The sequence below is a fragment of the Mobula hypostoma genome, chromosome 2 (assembly GCF_963921235.1).
Source record: "Mobula hypostoma chromosome 2, sMobHyp1.1, whole genome shotgun sequence".
In the NCBI taxonomy this organism is placed as follows: domain Eukaryota; kingdom Metazoa; phylum Chordata; class Chondrichthyes; order Myliobatiformes; family Myliobatidae; genus Mobula; species Mobula hypostoma.
Genome location: NC_086098.1, coordinates 28,828,788 through 28,856,347, shown reverse-complemented (window position 1 = coordinate 28,856,347; position 27,560 = coordinate 28,828,788). Strand labels below are relative to the sequence as shown.

General features: G+C 42.5%; 1 protein-coding gene across 1 annotated transcript in view; it reads right to left on the bottom strand.

Moving 5' to 3' along the window:
- Positions 1-27,560, bottom strand: part of LOC134338738 (ectonucleotide pyrophosphatase/phosphodiesterase family member 3-like) — a 143,658-nt gene that overhangs the window by 111,462 nt on the left and 4,636 nt on the right. The window contains exon 2 of the mRNA XM_063034783.1: positions 13,180-13,258. Within this exon, the coding sequence (XP_062890853.1) occupies positions 13,180-13,258 (79 nt within the window). The remainder of the gene's footprint in view (positions 1-13,179; positions 13,259-27,560) is intronic.

The window sequence follows — 27,560 nt, the reverse complement described above, 5'->3', positions numbered from 1 at the left end:
ATGCTTCTGCTGGCATCCAAACACACTGTAGAGAAGAAGTGCAATGGGACATTTAATCCAGTGCTCTCCGGATGATCAAAAAGCATTGAATGGAAAAGGGCATATAGCAGATGGCAAGTTGTTTATGTAAAGGAGAATCTAGCTGATCACAGAAAGTTCAGATGGAAAATACGGATAATAAAAAATATGATAGAAGATTGACAGTCAACATAAAATGGAATTCAGAAATGTCTTGAGGGCATCCAAAGGTTGTAAAAGGAAAGGCCAAAAATGAAACCCATTCAAGGAGTCAGAGTACTTAACTTTAGTCTTCATCAAAGATGCTGTGAGGAAAGATGTGTCTAAGATTCCGGATGGACTGAGAATTAAAGACCCCAAGATCACCTGATCTAGAAGAGATGCTGCATCGGTTGTTCCAGGAAGGGAGACAACCTACAGAGGTCATAGGTCATTTGTCACAGATTTAATAGTGATGCCAGAGGATGGGAAAACTGCAAATGCTGCTGCCTCCTTCAAAAGTGTGTGTCAGGAATAAACACAGTAGTTACAAACCAGTCATTTAACCTCAGTGGGAAAGTTCAAGAAACAATTATCAGCAATTTGAACACGTTGTTTGATTAGAGAAAGCCAGTACGGATTGCTAAAAGCAATTTTTGTGCAACTAAACGGAATTATTGAATAACAGGAAGCAATAATGTAAGGCCGGAGCAGCTTCGCTAAATTAGGATATGTAACAGGGAACAAACAGAAAAGTGAGTGGACTGAGGTGAAATGTACACTGAAGTCTCCCATCAGGCACTATTAGGACCCCATTCTTAATATACATATGCTCAATGGCTTCTTGATTAGGTTAACTTGTACACCTGCTTGCTCAAGTTCAAGATTAATCATCATTCAACCATACATGAATACACATGAATACAGCCAAACAAAACAGCATTACTCTGTGGCCAAGGTGCAAAACACAGTACCAATGGTCATACTCAGCACAAGGTACACATAATGCATATAAGACAGTAAAATACAGTTATAGTCCAGCTCCCTGAGTTCATGACTGCTACAGCAGTCTGCAGTTGACCACAGTACACCTTGTCGTCTGCAAGTGAAAACTCGAGGACAGCACCGACCCCAGAATGTACACCACGTCACACTACTTCCAGCGCTCTGGTGGAGCGCACTAACTCCACGCTGCTGTCCTGGCAGCTGCAAGTAGGCAACACCTCGGCCTAAGACTAGTCCTCGCTACGACCAAGGCCATGTAACTCCTCCACCACCCAGCAATAAACCAATGAATCAGGCTTGCAGCATTCTACTTTAACAATGTCCAACAAGGTCTTGCGATCAAATGAAGAGCGACTAAGATGATCACTCGCAAATATCTAATCTGCCAATCATGTGACAGCAACTCATTGCATAAAAGCATGCAGGCATGGTCAAGAGGTTCAGTTTATCTACAAAGATGATTCAAAAGATCCAGTAACTAGTGTTTTCTGTTCTAAATTTTCAGCTGTTAATTAAGAAAAGATTATCAAACAAATTATCAGAATTCACATCGGAGATAGTTTCTATCATTTTAGCCTTTGAATGGGTTGAAGTACACCCTGGTTATGTACTTCTGTGTTCTGTTCCGTTTCATAGTGGAGGCACTCTGGAGATGTCCAACATCATTGGAACCCGCAACAATGACAGTGAACCCTGGGTTTTGAATCTGCTCTGAAGAATGGGTCTCCTTCACCATTCCCCATCCTCTTTTCCCTCTCACACCTCATCTCCTCGCCTACCCATAGCTTCCTTTTGGTGCTCTTGCCCCCCGTTCTTCCACGGCCTTCTGTTCTCTCCTCACGGACTCCCCCTTCTTCAGCCCTGTACCCCTTTCACCAAGCAACTTCCCAGCTCTTTATTTCATCCCTCCTCCTTCTGGTTTCACTTATCCCCTTGCGATTCTCTCTCCCCTCCCCCACCTTTTCAATCTTTTTTTCTCCAGTCCTGCCGAGGGGTCTCAGCCCAAACATCAACTGTATTTTTTTCCCCATAGATGCTGCCTGGCCTGCTGAGTTCCTCCAGCATATTTTGCGTGTGCTGCTTGGATTTCCAGCATCAGCAGATGCTCTCTTGTTTGTGAAAGCCAACACCAGTGTGTTTTACAAAGTTTCCTAAAAGGCAATTAAATCCTCAAAACAGGAAGCTCCTTTTCCACCGAATCTGGTTTTAAACAGTGTTTATGCTCAATACGAGAAGGCACGTTACAGTTACTATTCATCATTGAACCACAGATGTATTTTTATACACAAGCTGAAACCCAGGAGTTTACTGAAGATTTTTTGTGGCGTTCTTCAAGGATGTATTTAAAGACTTCAGAATATTTTCCTCTTTTAAAGACAATGTTCCTAATTTTAGTTTAGATCTTAATTTTTAATGTCATATTCAGAACTCTGTAATACAATCCAATTTGGTCTTTAACAATATCCAGTCAAGATCGCTCAAGCTGCGATGAATGTTGATGTAATGGCTCGCACTTGTTAGTTTTGTGGAGATGGTTTTGGGGACAGCGCAGGAACAATGTTAAACCTACAAAGAATAAAAGATCAACCCAGATGCATTACAATGGCCAAATTTAAAGACCCCTAAAGTTGATGTGAAAGCTTTATGGGCGTACACCTGATGTTGACTGGGTGCTTACATAACTGATGGAATCACAGTTAAAATTCAAAGTACATTTATATTCAAGGTATGTATGCAGTATACAACTCTGAGATTTGACTTCTCCAGACAGCCACAAAACAAAGATCCTGTTCAAAGAAAAACAAGAACCCCCTCACCACCGCAAAAAAGAAACAAATCACGAGATTGCGGGTATATTTTCAGCAGAAAATGCTAAGCAGTAGATTTATTGAATCATAAACAATTGATATCCAAGACCACTGGCTTAAGGAGATTGGTGGAAGCATTAATGGTGAGATGAGGTAGATCTCTCCCACCCAAAAAAAAATCTAAAGTAATGATTTTAAATCCACTGTCTGATTATACTGGTAGAAACGGTCTAAAATGGCCTGGAAGGAAATTAGACAAGTACTAGAAAGAGAGTCTCTGCACATACCTGGGAGATAAAGTGTGGGGATGGACTAACTGAATCGTTCTTTGATATTCAGTCCAGACTAGCACCAAGTCATATTCCATGGGAGCAATTCAACTGTCCAGCCACTGTTCAGTATTAATTAATAAAATAAGATCACCTCGTAATTCTTTTCAGCACTTTACAAGAGTCACTGCCTCCATAGCACCTACTCTTGTTGACATATTACTGTTTATGTGAATGACATTTGAACATTAGCCAATTGTAATGAGATGCACAGTTAAAGCAAGCACCTCGTTTACACTCTTAACTACGCACAGTCTCTATGGTTTTTGTGTTCCTGTTCCAGAATCAAATGCTGACCACACAACCCCTGTAACCTTCAGCGAGCACAATATTTTCCATAAGCAGCGACAGGGGGGAAAAAAATCTCCAAAATACTTTTCATGATTTTGCAGATTTGCTGGGGAAACCAGGAGATCTCTCGTACTTCCCCACTCCTACTCTGATTTATCAATCTGTGACTTCTAGAAATGAGGCCCAACACAAGCATCTCATCCTCCATCAGCAAACATTGTAATCTTCTGGATTAATCCCAAATTCCACAATTTCATGGAACTTGATGTTGTGTTTCCTTCAATCACCAATCTGGAATATTATCTCAGTTTATTTGCATTTTTATCCACCTTTTACTGCTAGCTCCCCTCAAACGTTGGAGGATGTGCCCACCCGACCTACTGGGCATGCATTCCTGTACTGCATTTTACAAATCCTACATTCTTTTGGCTATGGAGTCATAGAATATAGGACAGTAGAGGCTCTTCAGCCCATGCTGTTGAGTCTAACATTTAACCTACTCTAAGATCAATTTAACCCTTCCCTCCTATAAAACCTCTATTTTCCTATGGTCCACATGCATATCTAAGAGTTTCTTAAATGCCCCTAACATATCTACTTGTACCTCCACTCCTGGCAGGGCACTCCACAAAGCATCATTCTTTATGTAAACAACTTAGCGGTGATATCTTCTCTATACTTCCCTCCAATTACCTTGGAATTATGCCCCCTCATATTAGCCATTTCTACCCTGGAAAAAGTCTCATACTATCAAACTCTGTCTAAGCTTCTTATCATTGTTACACCTTTATCAAGTCAATTCTCATCCTCTAGAACACTACAGCTCAGAAACAAGCCCTTCAGCCCATCTAGTCCATACTACTTATCCAACTTCCTCTTAAATGTTGAAATCAAACCCACATCTACCTCTTCCGTGAGCAGCTCGTTCCACTCTCTCACCATCCTGAGTGAGGAAGTTCCCTGTTTTGCTCCCCTTTAACATTTCACCTTTCACACTCAACCCATGACCTCTAGTTCTAGTCTCACCCAACCTCAGTGGAAAAAGCCTGCCTGGGTTTACCCTACCAATACCGTTCATAATCTTGTCTACTTCTACAAATCCCATGCTCCAGGTAATAAAGTCTTAACCTATTTAACCTTTCCCTATAACTCAGGTGCTCAAGGCTTGGCAGCATCCTTGTAAATTTTCTCTGCGCTTTCAATTTTATTGATATCTTGCCTGTAGATAGGATTGCACGCAATAGACTTCACTAACCTGTTATACAACTTCAACATAATATTCCACAGTAACAGGCCCTCTCACTCAACTGGTTAATGCCGACCAAAGCGTCCTACCTGCTAGTCCCAGTTGCCCGCAATCCGCCCATAGCTCTTCAAACACTTCCTTTCCTTGTTCCTACCCAAATGTTGCACTTAGTACAGTGGCAGCAACAACGATTGGGGTTCAATTCCTGCTGCTACCTGTCAAGAATGCCCACGCAAGGTTCCCCTGGGTGCTCTGGTTTTGCCCATCATCCAAAGGTGTACAGGTTAGGGATAGTAAGCTGTGGGCATGCTATGTTGGTGCCAGACGCACGGTGACACCTTCGAACTGTGTCGGTCATTGACGCATACGACATATTTCACTGTTTGTTTCGGTGTAACGTGACAAATACAGCTAATCCTTATCTTTATCTTTTGATCTTTATCTTTACCATTTTCTCTGGAAGCTATTCACTACGCTCTTCTTTTTGTTCTGTCTTTTCACAATTTAAATGCTCCCATTCACTTATTGGCCAAGCAGCCACATTGGGTGGCAGGGTGGAGATGTGTACCAAAGCAGGTGTAAGGTGCCCTGCCCTCCGCTAGCCTGCAGGTCACCCTTAGGCGAGGCGCAGTACCTACTTAGCCCCTCCGATCAGGGTCACGTGAAGGCACGGGAGCAAGTGGTAGATGGTCGCATGAACAGCTGGTGCATATCACAAGTCCTTGCTATGTGACCACTTACAGACATTTGCACCACACGCTGCATCCGCAAAGCTAACAGCATTGTGAAGGACCCCACGCACCCCTCATACAAACTCTGCTCCCTCCTGCCATCTGGCAAAAGGTACTGAAGCATTCGGGCTCAAAGAAGTAGCATACAAATTAGCCAGAGAAAGTGGCTCACCTGAGGACTGGGAGAAATTCAGAGTTCAGCAGAGGAGGACAAAGGGCTTAATTAGGAAGGGGAAAAAAGATTATGAGAGAAAACTGGCAGAGAACATAAAAACGGACTGTAAAAGCTTTTATAGATATGTAAAAAGGAAAAGACTGATAAAGACAAATGTAGGTCCCCTGCAAACAGAAACAGGTGAATTGATTATGGGGAGCAAGGACATGGCAGACCAATTGAATAATTACTTTGGTTCTGTCTTCACTAAGGAGGACATAAATAATCTTCCAGAAATAGTAAGGGACAGAGGGTCCAGTGAGATGGAGGAACTGAGCGAAATACATGTTAGTAGGGAAGTGGTGTTAGGTAAATTGAAGGGATTGAAGGCAGATAAATCCCCAGGGCCAGATGGTCTGCATCCCAGAGTGCTTAAGGAAGTGGCCCAAGAAATAGTGGATGCATTAGTGATAATTTTTCAAAACTCGTTAGATTCTGGACTAGTTCCTGAGGATTGGAGGGTGGCTAATGTAACCCCACTTTTTAAAAAAGGAGGGAGAGAGAAACCGGGGAATTATAGGCCGGTTAGCCTAACGTCGGTGGTGGGGAAACTGCTGGAGTCAGTTATCAAGGATGTGATAACAGCACATTTGGAAAGCGGTGAAATGATCGGACAAAGTCAGCATGGATTTGTGAAAGGAAAATCATGTCTGACGAATCTCATAGAATTTTTTGAGGATGTAACTAGTAGAGTGGATAGGGGAGAACCAGTGGATGTGGTATATTTGGATTTTCAAAAGGCTTTTGACAAGGTCCCACATAGGAGATTAGTGTGCAAACTTAAAGCACACGGTATTGGGGGTAAGGTATTGGTGTGGGTGGAGAATTGGTTAGCAGACAGGAAGCAAAGAGTGGGAATAAACGGGACCTTTTCAGAATGGCAGGCGGTGACTAGTGGGGTACCGCAAGGCTCAGTGCTGGGACCCCAGTTGTTTACAATATATATTAATGACTTGGATGAGGGAATTAAATGCAGCATCTCCAAGTTTGCGGATGACACGAAGCTGGGTGGCAGTGTTAGCAGTGAGGAGGATGCTAAGAGGATGCAGGGTGACTTGGATAGGTTGGGTGAGTGGGCAAACTCATGGCAGATGCAATTTAATGTGGATAAATGTGAAGTTATCCACTTTGGTGGCAAAAATAGGAAAACAGATTATTATCTGAATGGTGGCCGATTAGGAAAAGGGGAGGTGCAACGAGACCTGGGTGTCATTATACACCAGTCATTGAAAGTGGGCATGCAGGTACAGCAGGCGGTGAAAAAGGCGAACGGTATGCTGGCATTTATAGCGAGAGGATTCGAGTACAGGAGCAGGGAGGTACTACTGCAGTTGTACAAGGCCTTGGTGAGACCACACCTGGAGTATTGTGTGCAGTTTTGGTCCCCTAATCTGAGGAAAGACATCTTTGCCATAGAGGGAGTACAAAGAAGGTTCACCAGATTGATTCCTGGGATGGCAGGTCTTTCATATGAAGAAAGACTGGATGAACTGGGCTTGTACTCGTTGGAATTTAGAAGATTGAGGGGGGATCTGATTGAAACGTATAAGATCCTAAAGGGATTGGACAGGCTAGATGCAGGAAGATTGTTCCCGATGTTGGGGAGGTCTAGAACGAGGGGTCACAGTTTGAGGATAGAGGGGAAGCCTTTTAGGACCGAGGTTAGGAAAAACTTCTTCACACAGAGAGTGGTGAATCTGTGGAATTCTCTGCCACAGCAAACTGTTGAGGCCAGTTCATTAGCTATGTTTAAAAGGAAGTTAGATATGGCCCTTGTGGCTTCAGGGGTCAGGGGGTATGGAGGGAAGGCTGGGTTCTGAGTTGGATGATCAGCCATGATCATAATAAATGGCGGTGCAGGCTCGAAGGGCCGAATGGCCTACTCCTGCACCTATTTTCTATGTTTCTATAACCAGACTGTGTAACAGTTTCTTCCCCCAAGCCATCAGACTCCTCAATTCCCAGCAACTAGATTGACACTAACACACACACTCATCTGAACACAACTCCACTCTCTTTGCAATTTTTGCTCATTTCTTTTTCAATTCCTGCTAAAACATTGTTTACATTTACATTTATATCATTTATTATATTGTAATTTGTCCTTTACTGTGCCAATGGTCTTGTTTCTTAATTATTGCACTGTCTTGCACTGTTTTGTGCACTTATGTAGCCCCGTGTAGGCCTGAAGTCTAATGTAGCTTTGTGTTGTTTCACGTAGTCTAGTGTAGTTTTGTATTGTTTCAGATAGTCCAGTGTAATTTTGTGTTGTTTCAGGTAGCACCATGGTCCTGGAGGAACGTTGTTTCGTTTTTACTGTGTACTGTACCAGCAGTTATGGTTGAAATGACAATAAAAGCGACTTGACTACATTGATGCCAGGCAGCCAATCTCTGAAGAGTATCTTGTAAAGTCACTGCCCAGACAAAGGCAACAGTAAACCACTTCTTTAGAAAAATTTGCCAAGAACAATTGGCCATGGAAAGACCATGATCGGCCAAGTCATACGACAGAGCACATAACTAATGAACAAACCATGTTTACGGCTTACCCCCATTGTCACCCAGCTGTTACCCTATCAGAGACATCCCTTCAATGTGGCTCAGAGAGCTTTTGTCTCCTTCCCAGGTGCTAATGAAGGGTCTTCAATCTGAAAGGTTAACTGTTTCTTTACCCACTGACCTGCTGAGTATTTTAGGCAATTTCTATGTTTATCATGGACCTCCTACACTTTCCATTGAATCTTCCACATCAGCTTGAAAGAACATGCCATCTCATCTTAGTATCTCTTCTGAACATTGACACCCTGGCACTGCAAAATACTCTACAAACCATCAACCAAGAACAGATGATCAAATATATGGAACTGATATAAAATACAGAGCTGTGTAGTTCATGAAATAGACCAGAGAGCCAAGACTGACTCATACATGCAAGGATAAACATTTGTTTTGTAATAGTTCCAAACTGTCTCAGAAAGTATTCTTTTCAGCATTCCAACTGTTTAAAAAATTGGCGCTTTTTATGTGGCTTTTCAAAACCTCAGGAAGTCTTGTTGAATGCGACTGCCTTTAAAGCATTAGAAAGATCAAACTGGAAACATTCTCCCAGGAACAGCAATATGACAAAAAATAATTAGCAATGCTGATGACGATCACAGAGGGCATCAAGAATAAAGGCCGTAAGAAAGAGGAGCAGAATGAGAACATTTGGCCCATCGAGTCTGCTCTGTCATTTCATCATGGCTAATCTTTTTCCTCTCAAACCCAATCTCCTGCCTTCTCCCCTTCACCTCACTATAGGAAGGATGTGGAAGCATTGGAAAGGGTACAGAGGAGATTTACCAGGATGTTGCCTGGTTTAGAGAGTATGCATTATGATCAGAGATTAAGGGAGCTAGGGCTTTACTCTTTGGAGTGAAGAAGGTTGAGAGGAGACATGATAGAGGTGTACAAGATAATAAGAGGAATAGATAGAGTGGATAGCCAGCGCCTCTTCCCCAGTGCACCACTGCTCAATACAAGAGGACATGGCTTGAAGGTAAGGGGTGGGAAGTTCAAGGGGGATATTAGAGGAAGGTTTTTTTACTCAGAGAGTGGTTGGTGCGTGGAATGCACTGCCTGAGTCAGTGGTGGAGGCAGATACACTAGTGAAGTTTAAGAGACTACTAGACAGGTATATGGAGGAATTTAAGGTGGGGGCTTACATGGGAGGCAGGGTTTGAGGATCAGCACAACATTGTGGGCCGAAGGGCCTGTACTGTGCTGTACTATTCTATGTTCTATGTTCATATCCCTTCATGCCCTGACCAATCAAGAATCTGAAGCATTCAAATGGTGTCTTATATGACCAGCTGAGAAGGTAATCAGGGCTTGGGTTTAACCTTTCATCCCAAAGATAGCATCTCTTACTTCCTCAATATCACCAGACTGTTTAAGTTATGTGCACAAGTCTCTAGACAATGAACTCCCAATATTCTGACTGGAATACAAGAGTGCATGGCTGAATCCCTTGTGCAGTTGAAGTACAATGTTGATTTTGCTATGCATCAGACATAAGAGGACAAGAGTAATCTTTATCTTACACAGATAGGGTGGCACATTACATCGTGGTTAGAGTAACATCATTACAGCATCAGTGATCCAGGTTCAATCGCGCCACTGACTGTAAGGAGTTTCTAGGTTTTCCCCATGACCACATGGGTTTCCTCCTGGTCCTCCCACAGTCCAAAGACATGCAGCTTGGTAGGTTAATGGTGACATGGGTATAACTGGGCAGCATGAGCTTGATGGGCCAGAAGGGCCTGTTACCATGCTGTATCTCTAAATGAATCAATGAACAAATAAATGAATAAACAAATTAAATAGATGGATAATAGAGCTGTCATATGAAAGGTCTAAATGAAGTTGTGCAGCATCTCCATAACTTCAACAGAACACATCTCATTCTCAATCTTTACCACCGACAAGACAAACAGCAATTTTCTCAAAACGCTATGGTCTCCAGATCAAACAGCATTCTGACCTGGATGTTTATTGGCATTTTCCTCCACTAATTTAGAAATTTGAAATAAGTTCAAAATATGATGGAAGAACTCGGCAGATCAGGCAGTATCTGTGGGAAGAAAATCAATTAGCATTTCAGACTGAAGGCCCTTCATCAGAATTAATGATCTGATCTATTAACTGTTTCCTCTTCCCACAGATACTGCTTGATCTGCTGAGTTTTACCAGCAATTCCTGTTTTCTTTAATTATTTCAGATTTCCACATTTACAATTATCTTTCCATTTCCATTTGGAAGCCTGAAGTTACCCACCGAAAGCCATTACAGGAACACATTTACCACAGAATTTCAACGGCTTAAAGTCAGTGACCATCACCACCCACTCAATCGGAACCAGTTAGTGAATACAGACTTATTACTGTTACCCACAGCCCAGGGACAATTCAGAGAAGCGTTAATAACTAGTTTTAAAAACTTTCTTAAAATCAAAGCCAGACATATGCAAGCAGCACAAATACTGGAAAAGAAAACTCAGGATATACAATGACAAAGATATATTTTTGCTGAAAGGTAGCTTAACAATATTCTCACTCTACAACAACCCCAATATTCATTACCCAGCCAACATGAGCAAGCTGGAAACCTGGAAATTCCTCAGATTACTTTTGATTTCAAAGTGGGCTGACACATGGAAAAAGGAAGATGGTTGATGAAAGCCAAATAACACAAGCTGTGTGGTTTACATGTTAAAACAGGGTCTCCCAGCCCGGGGTCCACAGAACCCTCGGTTAATGGTAGGGGGCCATGGCATAAATAAAATTGAGAACTCCTGTGTTAAAATGGAATTGGCATCCCAGTTGTTCTGCTTGCTTCAGAGTCATGCAGGTACTTTTAATACTTCTGTTTATTTATCAAGAAGGCTGCAGTAGATAAATGAGAGGATGGCACCAAGGAAAAGACTAATTTATTGCCACATTAGCTTCAGGACACAGAAATAAACCATTAACATCAGCATCCTATTTGGCTTACTAATTGATTGCTTAACTGCACACCAACTTCCTGTTCCAAGAACAAGGGTGGCGAACCTATAGCATTTGTTGCCACGGGCGGCAGTGGAGGTCAAGTCATTGGGTGTATTTAAGGCAGAGATTGATAGGTATCTGAGTAGCCAGGGCATCAAAGGTTATGGTGAGAAGGCAAGGGAGTGGGACTAAATGGGAAAATGGATCAGCTCATGATAAAATGAAGGGGGAGACTCGATGGGCCGAATGGCCGACTTTTGCTCCTTTGTCTTGTCTCTTATGGTATACAAATCTCACAGAACACCAGCATAAATTACTCTCTCATCATGCACATGATAACTTGCTATTCAATATTCCCTCCAAAATGGGCAATCTTGCAGTTCCCCATGTTAAACCATAAGACATAGGAGCAGAATTAGGCCATGAAGCCCATCAAGTCTACTCCACCATTCCATCATGGCTGATTTGTTACAGCTATATCAGACCTTGGTCAGACCCCACTTGGAGTACTGTGCTCAGTTCCGGTCACCTCACTACAGGAAGGATGTGGATACAGAGAGAGTGCAGAGGAGATTTACAAGGATGTTGCCTGGATTGGAGAACATGCCTTACGATAATAGGTTGAGTGAATTGGCCTTTTCTCCTTGGAGTGACGGAGGATGAGAGGTGACCTGATAGAGGATTATAAGATGATGAGAGGCACTGACTGTGTAGATACCCGAAGGCTTTTTCCCAGGGTTGAAATAGTTAATATGAGGGGGCATAATTTTAAGGTGCTTGGAAGTAGGTACAAGGGGGATGTCAGTTTTTCACACAGTGAGTGGTGGGTGTGTGGAATGCACTACAGGCGGTGGTGTTGGAGGCGGATACAATAGGGTGTTTAAGGTACCTGGAGCTTAGAAAAATAGAGGGCTATGCGGTAGGGTAATTTGAGGCAGTTTCTAGAGTAGGTTACATAGTCGGCACAACATTGTGGGCTGAAAGGCCTGTAACGTGCTGTAGTTTTCTATGTTCCATGTTCTATCTATTATCCCTCTCAACCTCATCTGCCATCGTGCTTACCCCATCTCTTCCCTTTTTCAGATATTAGGGATCCTTCTCCCAGTTTCTCACCTTTGCGTTAGCAGCACATTTAGGAACACTGCATATAATCCCTTTGTCTAAATTACTCTTGTAATTTGTAAACAGTGAAGACCTCAGCAGAGACGCCATTTGCAACCTACAATTACCACTTGACTGATTTTGTGGCTCTGACGCCATTGGGACTTGCACAGAACATCAGGGTGATGAAGGTAAATAGAAAAAAAACAGCAGCTCCTTGAAACCGATGAGAAGAGGATGCTGAGGTTCCTAAGCCTTCTAGCACTTGCTGAGATAATACAAATACAACTAGTATAAGGTCCTTAGTCCTGTTACAGCTTTCTTAAGGTTTCACCCCAATCTGTCCAAAAAGCAGCCAAATTAGAGAGATATAACTTAATACATAGTAGTGGGGTGGAAATGCATCTCTACCAAAGGAGGTACTAACAAACTTGCAGGTCACCCTTGGGCAAGGTGTAGCACCTGCCTAGCACCCCCAATCAGGATCACGTGAACCCATGGGCGCAGGTGATGGATGGTCGGATGAGCAGCTGGTGCATATCACAAGTCCTGGTTACGCGACCACTGACGCCAGACAGACAATCTCTGAAGAGTATCGATAATGGCTGGGGTCACCTGCCTTTGAAGACACTGCCCAGAAGAAGGCAATGGCAAACCACTTCTGTAGAAAAATTTGCCAAGAACGATCATGGTCAAGGAAAGAGCATAATTGCCCATGTCATATGACACGGCACATAATGAATGAACGAATTGAGCACGCTTAAACAAAGTGATATCTATGTTCATTAATAATTACTGCCTTATATTTAACTATGTTATAAAAACAACTCAAGTCACTTTCAATTTTCAAAGTTAATCAAAGGGATCACAATAAACATAATGGAAACTACAATTTGAAAATTTGACGGTTAAGAAGGCAACATTAAATACCTGATTCTAGATGACATGATCGGAGGCCAAGACCGAGGCCTAGCCCAAGCAGTAGAATTAACAGTAATGTTAGCAGCACCTATGAAGGAGGAAAAAGAGATACCATAAGTTTGCACACATCTATTCATTCGTTTCCATCTCTTTGAGCTGTATTTTGGGATAAAGTACATATTGTTTATTGAATGCATCATAAGCTCATGATACAACTGGGAGTAATTTTTATTTCTTCAGAGGGATAAAAGCCCATGAGGGTCAATAATTTCACCAACCAGGGAAGATTCATCCACTGCTTGACAACCAACTCTCAAAAGTAGAATTTAGTATTTGCTAGGTAATAGTGATTAGATAGTTTGAAATTCTCTCAGTATTTCTGTACACCATTTTCTCATAATGACCACAATGTTAATGGTTCCCGGTTTGCGTTGGCAGAACTGTCACTTCTGGAAAACTTTACTCCTTCTATGAAAGAAAGATGAAAGATCAGCTTTATTTGACACATGTACATGAAAACAAACAGTGAAGTGTATCATTTGTGTCAATGGTCAACACAGTCTGAGGAGGGTGCTGAGGCAACCTGCAAGTGTCGCCATGCTTCCAGTGCCAACAGAGCATGCCCAAAACCTACTAACCCAAACCAAACCTGTACATCTTTGGAATATGGGAGGGAACTGAAGCGGATGGAGGAAACCCACATGATCACAGGCAGAACGTACAAACTCCTTACAGATAGCAGCGGGGGGGGGGGGAATTAAACCTTGAACTTACTGTAAAGAATATGCTTGCAGCCCACAGTATGTGCCACCTGTGTGTTGTGTATTTACAGCAATAACGTGCCTCTTTAATTCCTATTTTCCTTTCTGAGATTTTTAAAGCATTTTTGTTGTCTATTCAATGCAAGGCAATAAATCACATCCATTTCTAACTGGTTCTCTTTCACCTAGTCCGCACTTCATGGTCAGCGATGTCTTCCTTATCGTCACACCAACATTTCAAAGATGCAGTTTCCAATGTTGCAGACTGTTCTATGAGACAGATCTGCAGGTGGTGATTGTGCCTTATGTAGATCTGACACTCCGCCCTCAAAACATCCTGGCCGCCTTCAAGAAGATAAAACATCTACGCTACAGGGAGCAGAACCATCAGAGTTAACTGGCTCAGTTTGTCAACCCTCCGGTTTGGAATTATTTGACAGCAGTGCACAAAGAGGAAGTCCAGTAGACACAAAGGAAATGGAACATCAGGGAGTGGGACAGTTGCACTGGAAGAAGTGCGACTGCCCACCAGCACTAGTGAACAAGTTCACTGCTGATTTTCGGGCTACCAGCTGGTGTCCCTGGGCACGTTCTTGGAATATGCGCAAATCAGATGGCGGAGATATTTTTAAACTGTCTCAATATGAACCTGTGATTCCCACCTTCTTTAAAAAGACTATCATCCCAGCACTGAAGAAACACAAGGTAACATGCAATAATATCAATCACCTGGTGGTGCTCTGAAGTGCTTCAAGAAGCTGCTCATAGAAACCATAGAAACTACAGCACAGAAACAGGCCTTTTGGCTCTTCTTGGCTGTGCCAAACCATTTTCTGCCTAGTCCCACTGACCTGCACACGGACCATATCCCTCCATACACCTCCCATCCATGTATCTGTCCAATTTATTCTTAAATGTTAAAAAAGAACCCGCATTTACCACCCCAACTGGCAGCTCATTCCATACTCCCACCACTCTCTGTGTGAAGAAGCCCCCCCCAATGTTCCCTTTAAACTTTTCCCCCCTCAACCTTAACCCATGTCCTCTGGTTTTTTTCTCCCCTTGCCTCAGTGGAAAAAGCCTGCTTGCATTCACTCTATCTATACCCATCATAATTTTATATACCTCTATCAAATCTCCCCTCATTCTTCTACGCTCCAGGGAATAAAGTCCTAACCTATTCAACCTTTCTCTGTATCTGAGTTTCTCAAGTCCCGGCAACATCCTTGTAAACCTTCTCTGCACTCCTTCAACCTTATTTATATCCTTCCTGTAATTTGGTGACCAAAACTGAACACAATACTCCAGATTCGGCCTCATCAACTCATCATGCCTTATACAACTCATCATAACATTCCAGCTCTTATACTTAATACTTTGATTAATAAAGGCCAATGTACCAAAAACACTCTTTACAACCCTATCTACCTGTGATGCTACTTTTAGGGAATTTTGTATCTGTATTCCCAGATCCCTCTGTTCCACTGCACTCCTCAGTGCCTTACCATTAACCCTGTATGTTCTACCTTGGTTTGTCCTTCCAACGTGCAATACCTCACACTTGTCTGTATTAAACTCCATCTGCCATTTTTCAGCCCATTTTTCCAGCTGGTCCAAGTCCCTCTGCAGGCTCTGAAAACCTTCCTCACTGTCTACTACACCTCCAACTGTATCATCAGCAAATTTGCTGATCCAATTTACCACATTATCATCCAGATCATTGATATAGATGACAAATAACAATGGACCCAGCACTGATCCCTGTGGCACACCACTAGTCACAGGCCTCCACTCAGAGAAGCAATTCTCTACTACCACTCTTTGGCTTCTTCCATTGAGCCAATGTCTAATCCAATTTACCACCTCTCCATGTATACCTAGCGACTGAATTTTCCTAACTAACCTCCCATGCGGGACCTTGTCAAAGGCCTTACTGAAGTCCATGTAGACAATATCCACTGCCTTCCCTTCATCCACTTTCCTGGTAACCTCCTCGAAAAACTCCAATAGATTGGTCAAACATGACCTACCACGCACAAAGCCATGCTGACTCTCCCTAATAAGTCCCTGTCTATCCAAATGCTTGTAGATTCTGTCTCTTAGTACTCCCTCCAATAACTTACCTACTACCGACATTAAACTTACTAGCCTACAATTTCCCGGATTACTTTGCGATCCTTTTTTAAACAACGGAACAACATGAGCTACTCTCCAACCCTCCGGCACCTCACCTGTAGACAGCGACATTTTAAATATTTCTGCCAGGGCCCCTGCAATTTCAACACTAGTCTCCTTCAAGGTCCGAGGGAACACCCTGTCAGGTCCCAGGGATTTATCCACTTTAATTTTCCTCAAGACAGCAAGCACCTCCTCCTTTTCGATCTGTACAGTTTCCATGATCTCACTACTGTTTCCCTTAATTCCATACACTTCATGCCAGTTTCCTTAGTAAACACAGACGCAAAAAACCTATTTAAGATCTCCCCCATTTCCTTTGGTTCCGCACATAGCCGACCACTCTGATCTTCAAGAGGACCAATTTTATCCCTTACAATCCTTTTGCTCCTAATATACCTGTAAAAGCTCTTTGGATTATCCTTCACTTTGACTGCCAAGGCAACCTCATGTCTTCTTTTAGCCCTCTTCATTTCTTTCTTAAGTATTTTCTTGCACTTCTTATACTCCTCAAGCACCTTATTTATTCCCTGCTTCCTATACATGTCATACAACTCCCTCTTCTTCTTTATCAGAGTTGCAATATCCCTTGAGAACCAAGGTTCCTTATTCCTATTCACTTTGCCTTTAATCCTGACAGGAACATACAAATTCTGCACTCTCAAAATTTCTCCTTTGAAGGCTTCCCACCTACCAATCACATCCTTGCCAGAGAACAACCTGTCCCAATCCACGCTTTTTAGATCCTTTCTCATTTCTTCAAATTTGGCCTTCTTCCAGTTAAGAACCTCAACCCTAGGACCAGATCTATCCTTGTCCATGATCAAGTTGAAACTAATGATGTTATGATCACTGGAACCAAAGTGCTCCCCTACACAGACTTCCGTCACTTGTCCTAACTCGTTTCCTAACAGGAGATCCAATATTGCATCCCCTCTAGTTGGTCCCTCTATATATTGATTTAGAAAACTTTCCTGAACACATTTTACAAACTCTAAACCATCTGGACCCCTAACAGTATGGGAGTCCCAATCAATGTATGGAAAATTAAAATCCCCTACCACCACAACTTTATGTTTCCTGCAGTTGCCTGCTATCTCTCTGCAGATTTGCTCTTCCAATTCTCGTTGACTATTGGGCGGTCTGTAATACAATCCCACTAATGTGGCCATACCTTTCCTGTTTCTCAGCTCCACCCATAAGGACTCAGTACACAAGCCCTCTAATCTGTCCTGCCTGAGCACTGCTGTAATATTTTCCCTAACAAGCGATGCTACTCCCCCACCTTTCATTCCTTTGCCTCGATCACATCTGAAACATCGGAACCCTGGAATATTAAGCTGCCAGTCCTGCCCCTCCTGTAGGCAAGTTTCACTAATTGCTATTACGTCATAATTCCACGTGTCGATCCACGCCCTCAACTCATCCGCCTTCCCCGCAATACTCCTAGCACTGAAATATATACACCTCAGAAGATTTTTACCACCACTCACAACCTTACTATTAGCAGATTTCCTTAAACTTTCAATATCATTTATTTTCACCCCAGCCACACTGTCAGCTCTGGCACTCTGGTTCCCATCCCCCTGCAAATCTAGTTTAAAGCCTCCCCAATAGCACTAACAAACGTCCCTCAGGGCACACATCAACTCCAAACTCTCAGACAACTTCACCCACTACAACTTGTCTATGGCCAGAATAAGTCTATAGTGGATGCCATCTCCTTGGCCCCATATTCCTCTCCGGATAACAAAACAGAAATCAGAATGTTTTTCATTGAATACAGATCTGCCTTCAATACAGTAATTCCAAGCAAACTCCTAGAACTTAACACTTCACTTTGCAACAAGATCTTTGACTTCCTAATAGACCATATTTCTGTCTTAACATGGGAGCTCGTTGCTCCTCCACACCTGGGTTCAGTAACCCGTCAGCGCACACTGTGACACAATGTGTACAAGGAGATAGATAAGCCTAGTAGTGTGGTGTTATGACAACAACCTTTCCCTCAGTGTCAGCAAATCAAAAGAAATGGCTGTTGTTTTCAGGAAAGGTGGGGGGGATCTGCACATGCTCCCATTTATATCAAAAATACTGAGCTCAAGATGGTTGAGTGCTTCAAATTCCCAGGAATAAACATCAGCAATAGTCCGTACTGGTCCAACCATGTAGATATCATGACCAAGAAAGCACACTAGTCCCTCAATTTCCTCAGGAAGTTAAATTAATTTGGCATGTCCCATTTGACCCCCCCCCACTAATTTTTAATTGATTCACTGTAGAAAGCATCCTACCCCTCTTGGTATAGCATTGCTCTGCTGGGGAGAGCGGAAACTGCAGAGAGTTGTGTTGAGCTGTGTCCACTCCTCTCCATGGATTCTGTCTACACTTACTCAGTAAAGCAGCCAGCGTAATCGGAGATCCCTCCCAATCCAGATATTCCCATCATGCAGAAGGTACTAAAGCCTGAAAGGAATTACCTCATGGCTCAAGGGCAGCTTCTATCCCACTGTTACAAAACTACTGATGGACCGCTTGTACGACTCTTCACCTCACAATCTACGTTATCGTGGCTCTTGCAGCTTCTTATCCACCTCCACAGCATTTTCTCTGTTACACTATATTCTGCTTCTGCTATTGCTTTCCCCTTGTGGTGCCTCGATGCATACAGAACAGAGTTTGTCACTATACCATGTCAAAAGTGACAATAAACTGATTTACTTCCAACGTTGTCTGTGTGGAGTATACACATTCCCCCACAATTCCCTGCATTCCCCCCCCCCCCATATGGTCTGGTTTCCCATATCTCAGTGGCCAACCATTTTCATTCCACCCCATTCCCACACCGACTTGTCCGTCTCTTGGCCTCCTCCGCAGCAAAGCTGAGGCTAGATGCAAATCAGAGAAACTGCAGCTCATATTCTGCCTCGGTGGTCCCCAATCTGATGGCATGAATATCAATTCTCGAATTTCCAGTAACCAATTCCTCCAACCTTTACTTTTCTTCCACTCCCCCATCCTACCAGCTCCCATCACCTTCTTTCCCCTCCCCCACACTCTCCATGTGCCCATTCAATTCTACATACCTCCCACCAGTTTCCTTCTTCACCTCCTTCCATGGTCCACTATCTCACCTATCAGATTCCACCTTCTTCATCCCTTTGTCACTTCCACCTATCACCTCCAAGCTTCTTACGTAAGTCCCACTCACCACTCCCCCTCAAATGCCTTCACCTGGATTCACCCATCATCTGCCAGCTCTTCCTTCACCTGTTCTCTTCACCGTTTCATACTAGCAATCTGCCTTCTTGCTTTCTGGTTCTGATGAAGCATCGCCACCTGAGACATCAACTGTTCATTTCTCTCCATGCATTCTGCCTGACTTGCTGAGTTCCTCCAGTTTTTTGTGTGTTGCTCCAGATTCCACATCTGCAGTCTCTTTCTTTCTTTTAAAATCTTTTTATTGAATAAGTATACAAAAAGGTAAGCCATAAAGGCACTAATACACTGTTAGAATATAATAAAATTACAGGAGGTATTAATACAAAAAAAATGATACAATGTAATTTAAACATAACATACTAAGGTAACATAATAGTATACTAATTTTTATATATATATACCAATAGAGAAAAGGAAAAAAAAACCCCAAAACCCCCCAAAAAAACCACCGTGCAACTAACTAAAAGCAAAGCAAAGCAACGGGCTAACTTGGAACCAAGCAGAGTTAAAAAAACTTAAAATCACGTCCTCAATCCCGACCTCCATTAAAAACAGTAAAAAAAAAACAAGGGTATATAAATATGGAGCAAAAAAAGAGGAGAAAAAAAAGCTCCATTTGATAAGATTAGGGTAGATTGGGAACAGGAATTGGGGTCTATCATTTCTGTGGATGACTGGGGGCAGATTTTACAATTAGTCAATACTTCCTCTATTTGTGCTAAACATTCCCTAATTCAATTTAAAGTTGTTCATAGAGCACATATGTCCAAAGATAAATTAGCTCGCTTTTATTCTCATATTAATCCTTTTTGTGATAGATGTCCGGGGCAGATAGCCTCTTTAACTCATATGTTTTGGTCTTGTCCTACTCTGGAATCTTTTTGGAGAGACATTTTTAATATTATCTCCAAGGTATTGAATATAGATATCTCTCCTCACCCTATTACTGCTATCTTTGGACTACCTAAAATTTCCAGTAATCTTTCTCCTTCAGCCCATAGAATGATTGCATTTCTTACTTTAATGGCGAAAAGATGTATCTTACAACATTGGAAAGAGCTTAATGCTCCAACTACCTTTTTTTGGTTTTCTCAGACGATATTATGCTTGAATTTGGAGAAAATTAGAAGCAATCTTTATGATTCCTCACTTAAATTTGAACAGACCTGGAGATCTTTTATTCAATATTTTCATTTAATGTAATTTTTTTTTCACATCTGCAGTCTCGAGTCTTGCTCTAACACTGACCCTCTCTCCGTGCTGGAACTATTATGTTCTTGTGAGTGCAGTTGGTTTGGAGAGTAATGAATCCAAAGGCTTTGCATCTAAGACTTTGCACAGAAGGTCATTTGGCTCATTGAGTCTGTACTGCATGGGAACTTATTATTCCCTGACTTGCTTCATGTTCTTTAACAAGTGCTCGAAAACACTCTCCTTATTCTCCCAACAGCCACCTACCCCAGCAGTAATTTATAGCTGCCATCCGTCCTACCAACTTCTGTGTGTATGGGACGTACAAAGAAAAAAGCAGGCCCAATATATCACATCTTAATGCTGAAGGCAATCGCCAATCACGTTTGTGGTAACAGTCTGGTGTATGCAATGCATCCAGTAACTCAAAAGTGGACAGAGAAAATTTCTTGTGGCTATTACAGTCGCAGACCACGATACTGCTGAGTCCTCCAATGAACAGTCCTGCCACCTGAACCGTAGACAGAACTGTCGCATTGTGATTAGCACGATGCAACTACAGCTCAGGGAGATCCGGCGTTCGCAGTTCAAGTTCGACGCTGCCTGTAAGGAGTCTCTACGTTCTCCCTGTGAAATGCATGTATTTCCTCCAGGAGCTTGTTTCCTCCCACAGTCCAAAGACTGGTTTATTGGTCATTGTAAATTGCCCCTGTGATTAGGCTAGGATTAAATAGATCGGTTCCTGAGCAACGACAAGCAGGCCAGCAACAACACCACAGACAAATAAAATCGAGATGCCAAATTGCAGAGTGTTAGAAAAACTAAATTGCATCATACAGAGCTGTCTTACCTCCAACAGATCACTTAAAGCTCTGTAGGCCTTTCACATCCAGCTACGGAAGGTAGTGGACAGTTAACAGCTAAAAGGAGGTGGTAAGTCTATAAAACAACCTCACCTTCAACAGTGACACAGCCATACAAGCGGCAAAAGCAAGCTTGAAATCTCTGCCACTTGCCCTACCCCCACCTTCTTATTCTGTCTTCTGCCCCCTTCCTTTCCCCTGCTGATGAAGGTGTGAACATCACCAATAATCTGTCCCAATCCAACCATGTTGACATCGCCACCAAGAAAGAACACTGACACCTCAGTTTCCTCAGGAGGCTGAAGAAATTTGGCTCGTCCCTGTCGACTCTTACAGATTCTATTGATGCACCACAGAAAGCATCCTATCTGGATGTGTAATGGCTCAGTATGACATCTGCTCTGCATGTGACCACAAGAAACTACAGGGAGTTTCACAGCCACCAATCTCCCCTCTAAGGACTCTGCCTCAATAAAGCAGAAAGCACCTACTCCTCTCCTTTCCCTTTGAGCAGAAGGTATAAAAGGCTAAAGGACATACCACCCAGCTCGACGACAGCGCCTTTCCTCCTGTGATCAGACTCTTAAACAGACCTCTTTTACAATGAGGTACACTCCTGGCCTCAATCCACCTCATTATTATTCCGCACTTTGATCGCCTGCACTGCGCTCTTTCAGTAGCTCTTATACTTACATTTTGCATTATTGTTTTACCTTATTCTACCCCAATGCACTGTGTCATGATTAGATCTGTAAGGACAAGCTTTTCACTGTATCTTGGTATGTGCGACAATGACAAACCAATACCAGTACCGTACCACAGAAAACTCAGCCCAAAACCACATATTGCAAGAATCAATCTAGCCACATCTCCTAAGATGTTTGACAAAATTACCGTCACTGAAGTCTCCACAGATACAATCCACTGAACTTATCTGGACCAGCCACATATACCCTGAAACTGCAATAGATCATGAGGCTGGGTATTATGCCCAGAGTGATTAACGTCCTGCCCCACCTGAACCTTTGCACCATTAACAGCATACTCCCCACTTGACGAGATGAAGCAGCTGTAACAAAATTACAACACAAAGTTCTCTGTGCTTTTTTTCTCCTCTCCACACAAAACATGTAGATGCTGCCTTGGGAAAGTATTTCTCCCCCCTGTAATTTTTTACCTTCACTTTACAGCAATGCCCGCTGGTCCTTGGCTCCAATTACCCTATCATGATCTTGCATATCAATCATTTTCATTCTTTGAGGATAAATTTCAACTCTTAACAGTATAATGTTACCAATAAAATTCTTCAATCTTGGAATCTACCTGGCAAATCTCCACTGCACTCTCTCCAGGACACCACATCCTTCCTAGATTGCAGGCTACAACTGCCCTAACCAGGGTTTCATATTCCACATAACATACTGCCTTGTATCCTGGCAGCACGGTAGCGCAGTGGTTAGGGCAATCGTTTTACAGCACCAGCCACCACTGATCAGGGTTCAACCAACATACATCAAAGTTGCTGGTGAACGCAGCAGGCCAAGCAGCATCTATAGGAAGAGGCGCAGTCGACGTTTCAGGCCGAGACCCTTCGTCAGGATTCGATCAGGGTTCGATTCCTACCACCGTCCATTAGAAGTCTATACCATGTGGGTTTCCACCTGGTGCTCTAGTTTCCTCCCACATTCCAAAAACTGGGGAGTTTTAGCATACTGTTGGTGCTGGAAGTGTGGGGAGACTTACAGGCTGCATTTCACTGTATGCTTTGATGTACATGTGACAAATAAAAGCTTATTTTTAATCCCCATATTTCCTTTTAATCTCATAAATATACATTTTACTTGCCGGTCTTAAGATTGAATATCCATGTCGACAAAACCTCCTACATTCCTTTCACTGGCCTTCTATTACTTCATCTAACAGGCTCATCAGGTTAGTCAAACACAACGAACAAATCTTTGACGGCTCTCCTTTATTAATCCATACACCAAACGCCTGTAAATTTTCTCCACACCCCACCCCCGAGCACCAGGACTTAAGCGTTTGAGTAATAGCTGAAGTCTCTGTAACTCATCGATGGCTCCTTTTCTACATTACAGAAAATGATCTCCATCCATTGCAAGAGTCACTTTCAAGGACTGTTCATCTCATGTTCTCAACATTTATTGCTTATTTATTATTGTTTCTTCTTTTTGTATTTGCACAGCTTGTCGTCTTCTACACTCTGGTTGAACGACCTAGTTGGGCCATCTTCCATGGATTCTGTTATAATTAATATTTGATAGATTTGTTCTTTTTCAATATTCTTATTAATTACTCGCATAGACAAATACAAAATACATTATAATATTATGGAAACAGAAGCAAGATACATAACTACGTACAGTAAATTAACCATAATATTGAAAAGGTTATTTTATACTAATCTGAAGCAAAATCAAAACCCCAAAACAAAACAAAAAAGAGAAAAAAAACTGTTTGGTTAAAAGAAAAAAAAATCTGACATATAGTCATAAATTCAAACAAACAATAGCCATCATCATTGCTGACCAAATCGAAGATTGTGAAAGTAGTTCCGATAAGGTCCCCATAATGTGAAAAGATCTTGTCTAGGTATAGAAATAGAACACCTAATCTTCTCTAGATTTAAACATGACATAACATCAATCAACCAATGGGCATGAGCAGGCGGAGTGGCATCTTTCCATTTTTTCCCTTCTGGCTAAAAGAGAAATAAAAGCCAAAATATGCAAATCATTCAGCTTAAGAGTAAAATCATTTCCTCCAACAATGCCAAACAAGGCAGTCAGAGGGTTGGGTTTAAAGTTTACTTTAAAAAGTTCTGAGAAAGTTTGAAATATTTCTTTCCAAAATTTATCAAGCCGCGGGCAGAACCATAGCATTAGTTCACAACAGAGGGATGGGAACCAGTGCAGAGAGACAGAGGGGTGTAAAGTGAGCGTAGAAGCAAAAAGTACAAAGGGGAAAAGTAAAAGTGGCAGGCCGACAAATCCAGGGCAAGCATTAAAAAGGGCTAAGAGAGTTGTAAAAGAGTGCCTGAAGGCTTTATGTGTCAATGCAAGGAGCATTCGTAATAAGGTGGATGAATTGAAAGTGCAGATTGTTATTAATGATTATGATATAGTTGGGATCACAGAGACATGGCTCCAGGGTGACCAGGGATGGGAGCTCAACGTTCAGGGATATTCAATATTCAGGAGGGATAGACACGAAGGAAGGGGAGGTGGGGTGGCGTTGCTGGTTAAAAAAGAGATTAACGCAATAGAAAGGAAGGACATAAGCCGGGAAGATGTGGAATCGATATGGGTAGAGCTGCGTAACACTAAGGGGCAGAAGACGCTGGTGGGAGTTGTGTACAGGCCACCTAACAGTAGTAGTGAGGTCGGAGATGGTATTAAACAGGAAATTAGAAATGTGTGCAATAAAGGAACAGCAGTTATAATGGGTGACTTCAATCTACATGTAGACTGGGTGAACCAAATTGGTAAAGGTGCTGAGGAAGAGGATTTCTTGGAATGTATGCGGGATGGTTTTTTGAACCAACATGTCGAGGAACCGACTAGAGAGCAGGCTATTCTGGACTGGGTTTTGAGCAATGAGGAAGGGTTAATTAGCGATCTTGTCGTGAGAGGCCCCTTGGGTAAGAGTGACCATAATATGGTGGAATTCTTCATTAACATGGAGAGTGACGTAGTTAATTCAGAAACAAAGGTTCTGAACTTAAAGAGGGGTAACTTTGAAGGTATGAGACATGAATTAGCTAAGATAGACTGGCAAATGACACTTCAAGGATTGACGGTGGATATGCAATGGCAGGCATTTAAAGGTTGCATGGATGAACTACAACAATTGTTCATCCCAGTTTGGCAAAAGAATAAATCAAGGAAGGTAGTGCACCCGTGGCTGACAAGAGAAATTAGGGATAGTATCAATTCCAAAGAAGTAGCATACAAATTAGCCAGAGAAAGTGGCTCACCTGAGGACTGGGAGAAATTCAGAGTTCAGCAGAGGAGGACAAAGGCCTTAATTAGGAAGGGGAAAAAAGATTATGAGAGAAAACTGGCAGAGAACATAAAAACGGACTGTAAAAGCTTTTATAGATATGTAAAAAGGAAAAGACTGATAAAGACAAATGTAGGTCCCCTGCAAACAGAAACAGGTGAATTGATTATGGGGAGCAAGGACATGGCAGACCAATTGAATAATTACTTTGGTTCTGTCTTCACTAAGGAGGACATAAATAATCTTCCAGAAATAGTAAGGGACAGAGGGTCCAGTGAGATGGAGGAACTGAGCGAAATACATGTTAGTAGGGAAGTGGTGTTAGGTAAATTGAAGGGATTGAAGGCAGATAAATCCCCAGGGCCAGATGGTCTGCATCCCAGAGTGCTTAAGGAAGTGGCCCAAGAAATAGTGGATGCATTAGTGATAATTTTTCAAAACTCGTTAGATTCTGGACTAGTTCCTGAGGATTGGAGGGTGGCTAATGTAACCCCACTTTTTAAAAAAGGAGGGAGAGAGAAACCGGGGAATTATAGGCCGGTTAGCCTAACGTCGGTGGTGGGGAAACTGCTGGAGTCAGTTATCAAGGATGTGATAACAGCACATTTGGAAAGCGGTGAAATGATCGGACAAAGTCAGCATGGATTTGTGAAAGGAAAATCATGTCTGACGAATCTCATAGAATTTTTTGAGGATGTAACTAGTAGAGTGGATAGGGGAGAATCAGTGGATGTGGCATATTTGGATTTTCAAAAGGCTTTTGACAAGGTCCCACATAGGAGATTAGTGTGCAAACTTAAAGCACACGGTATTGGGGGTAAGGTATTGGTGTGGGTGGAGAATTGGTTAGCAGACAGGAAGCAAAGAGTGGGAATAAACGGGACCTTTTCAGAATGGCAGGCGGTGACTAGTGGGGTACCGCAAGGCTCAGTGCTGGGACCCCAGTTGTTTACAATATATATTAATGACTTGGATGAGGGAATTAAATGCAGCATCTCCAAGTTTGCGGATGACACGAAGCTGGGTGGCAGTGTTAGCAGTGAGGAGGATGCTAAGAGGATGCAGGGTGACTTGGATAGGTTGGGTGAGTGGGCAAACTCATGGCAGATGCAATTTAATGTGGATAAATGTGAAGTTATCCACTTTGGTGGCAAAAATAGGAAAACAGATTATTATCTGAATGGTGGCCGATTAGGAAAAGGGGAGGTGCAACGAGACCTGGGTGTCATTATACACCAGTCATTGAAAGTGGGCATGCAGGTACAGCAGGCGGTGAAAAAGGCGAACGGTATGCTGGCATTTATAGCGAGAGGATTCGAGTACAGGAGCAGGGAGGTACTACTGAAGTTGTACAAGGCCTTGGTGAGACCACACCTGGAGTATTGTGTGCAGTTTTGGTCCCCTAATCTGAGGAAAGACATCTTTGCCATAGAGGGAGTACAAAGAAGGTTCACCAGATTGATTCCTGGGATGGCAGGTCTTTCATATGAAGAAAGACTGGATGAACTGGGCTTGTACTCGTTGGAATTTAGAAGATTGAGGGGGGATCTGATTGAAACGTATAAGATCCTAAAGGGATTGGACAGGCTAGATGCAGAAGATTGTTCCCGATGTTGGGGAGGTCTAGAACGAGGGGTCACAGTTTGAGGATAGAGGGGAAGCCTTTTAGGACCGAGGTTAGGAAAAACTTCTTCACACAGAGAGTGGTGAATCTGTGGAATTCTCTGCCACAGCAAACTGTTGAGGCCAGTTCATTAGCTATGTTTAAAAGGAAGTTAGATATGGCCCTTGTGGCTACAGGGGTCAGGGGGTATGGAGGGAAGGCTGGGTTCTGAGTTGGATGATCAGCCATGATCATAATAAATGGCGGTGCAGGCTCGAAGGGCCGAATGGCCTACTCCTGCACCTATTTTCTATGTTTCTATGTTTCTATATGAATTAGAGAGGCCTCTTCCACATTACACCTATTACAGCATGGAGAAAAATCTGAGTAAAAATGAGAGAGCTTATCTTCAGTCATATAGGCTCTATGAACCACTTTAAATTGCAAAAGAGAGTGAAGCGCACATAACGAAGAGGTGTGAACAAGTTTAAAAATCTCATTCCAAGTAACCTCAACAATTGAAATCTGTAAGTCTTGTTCCCAGAGGTTTTT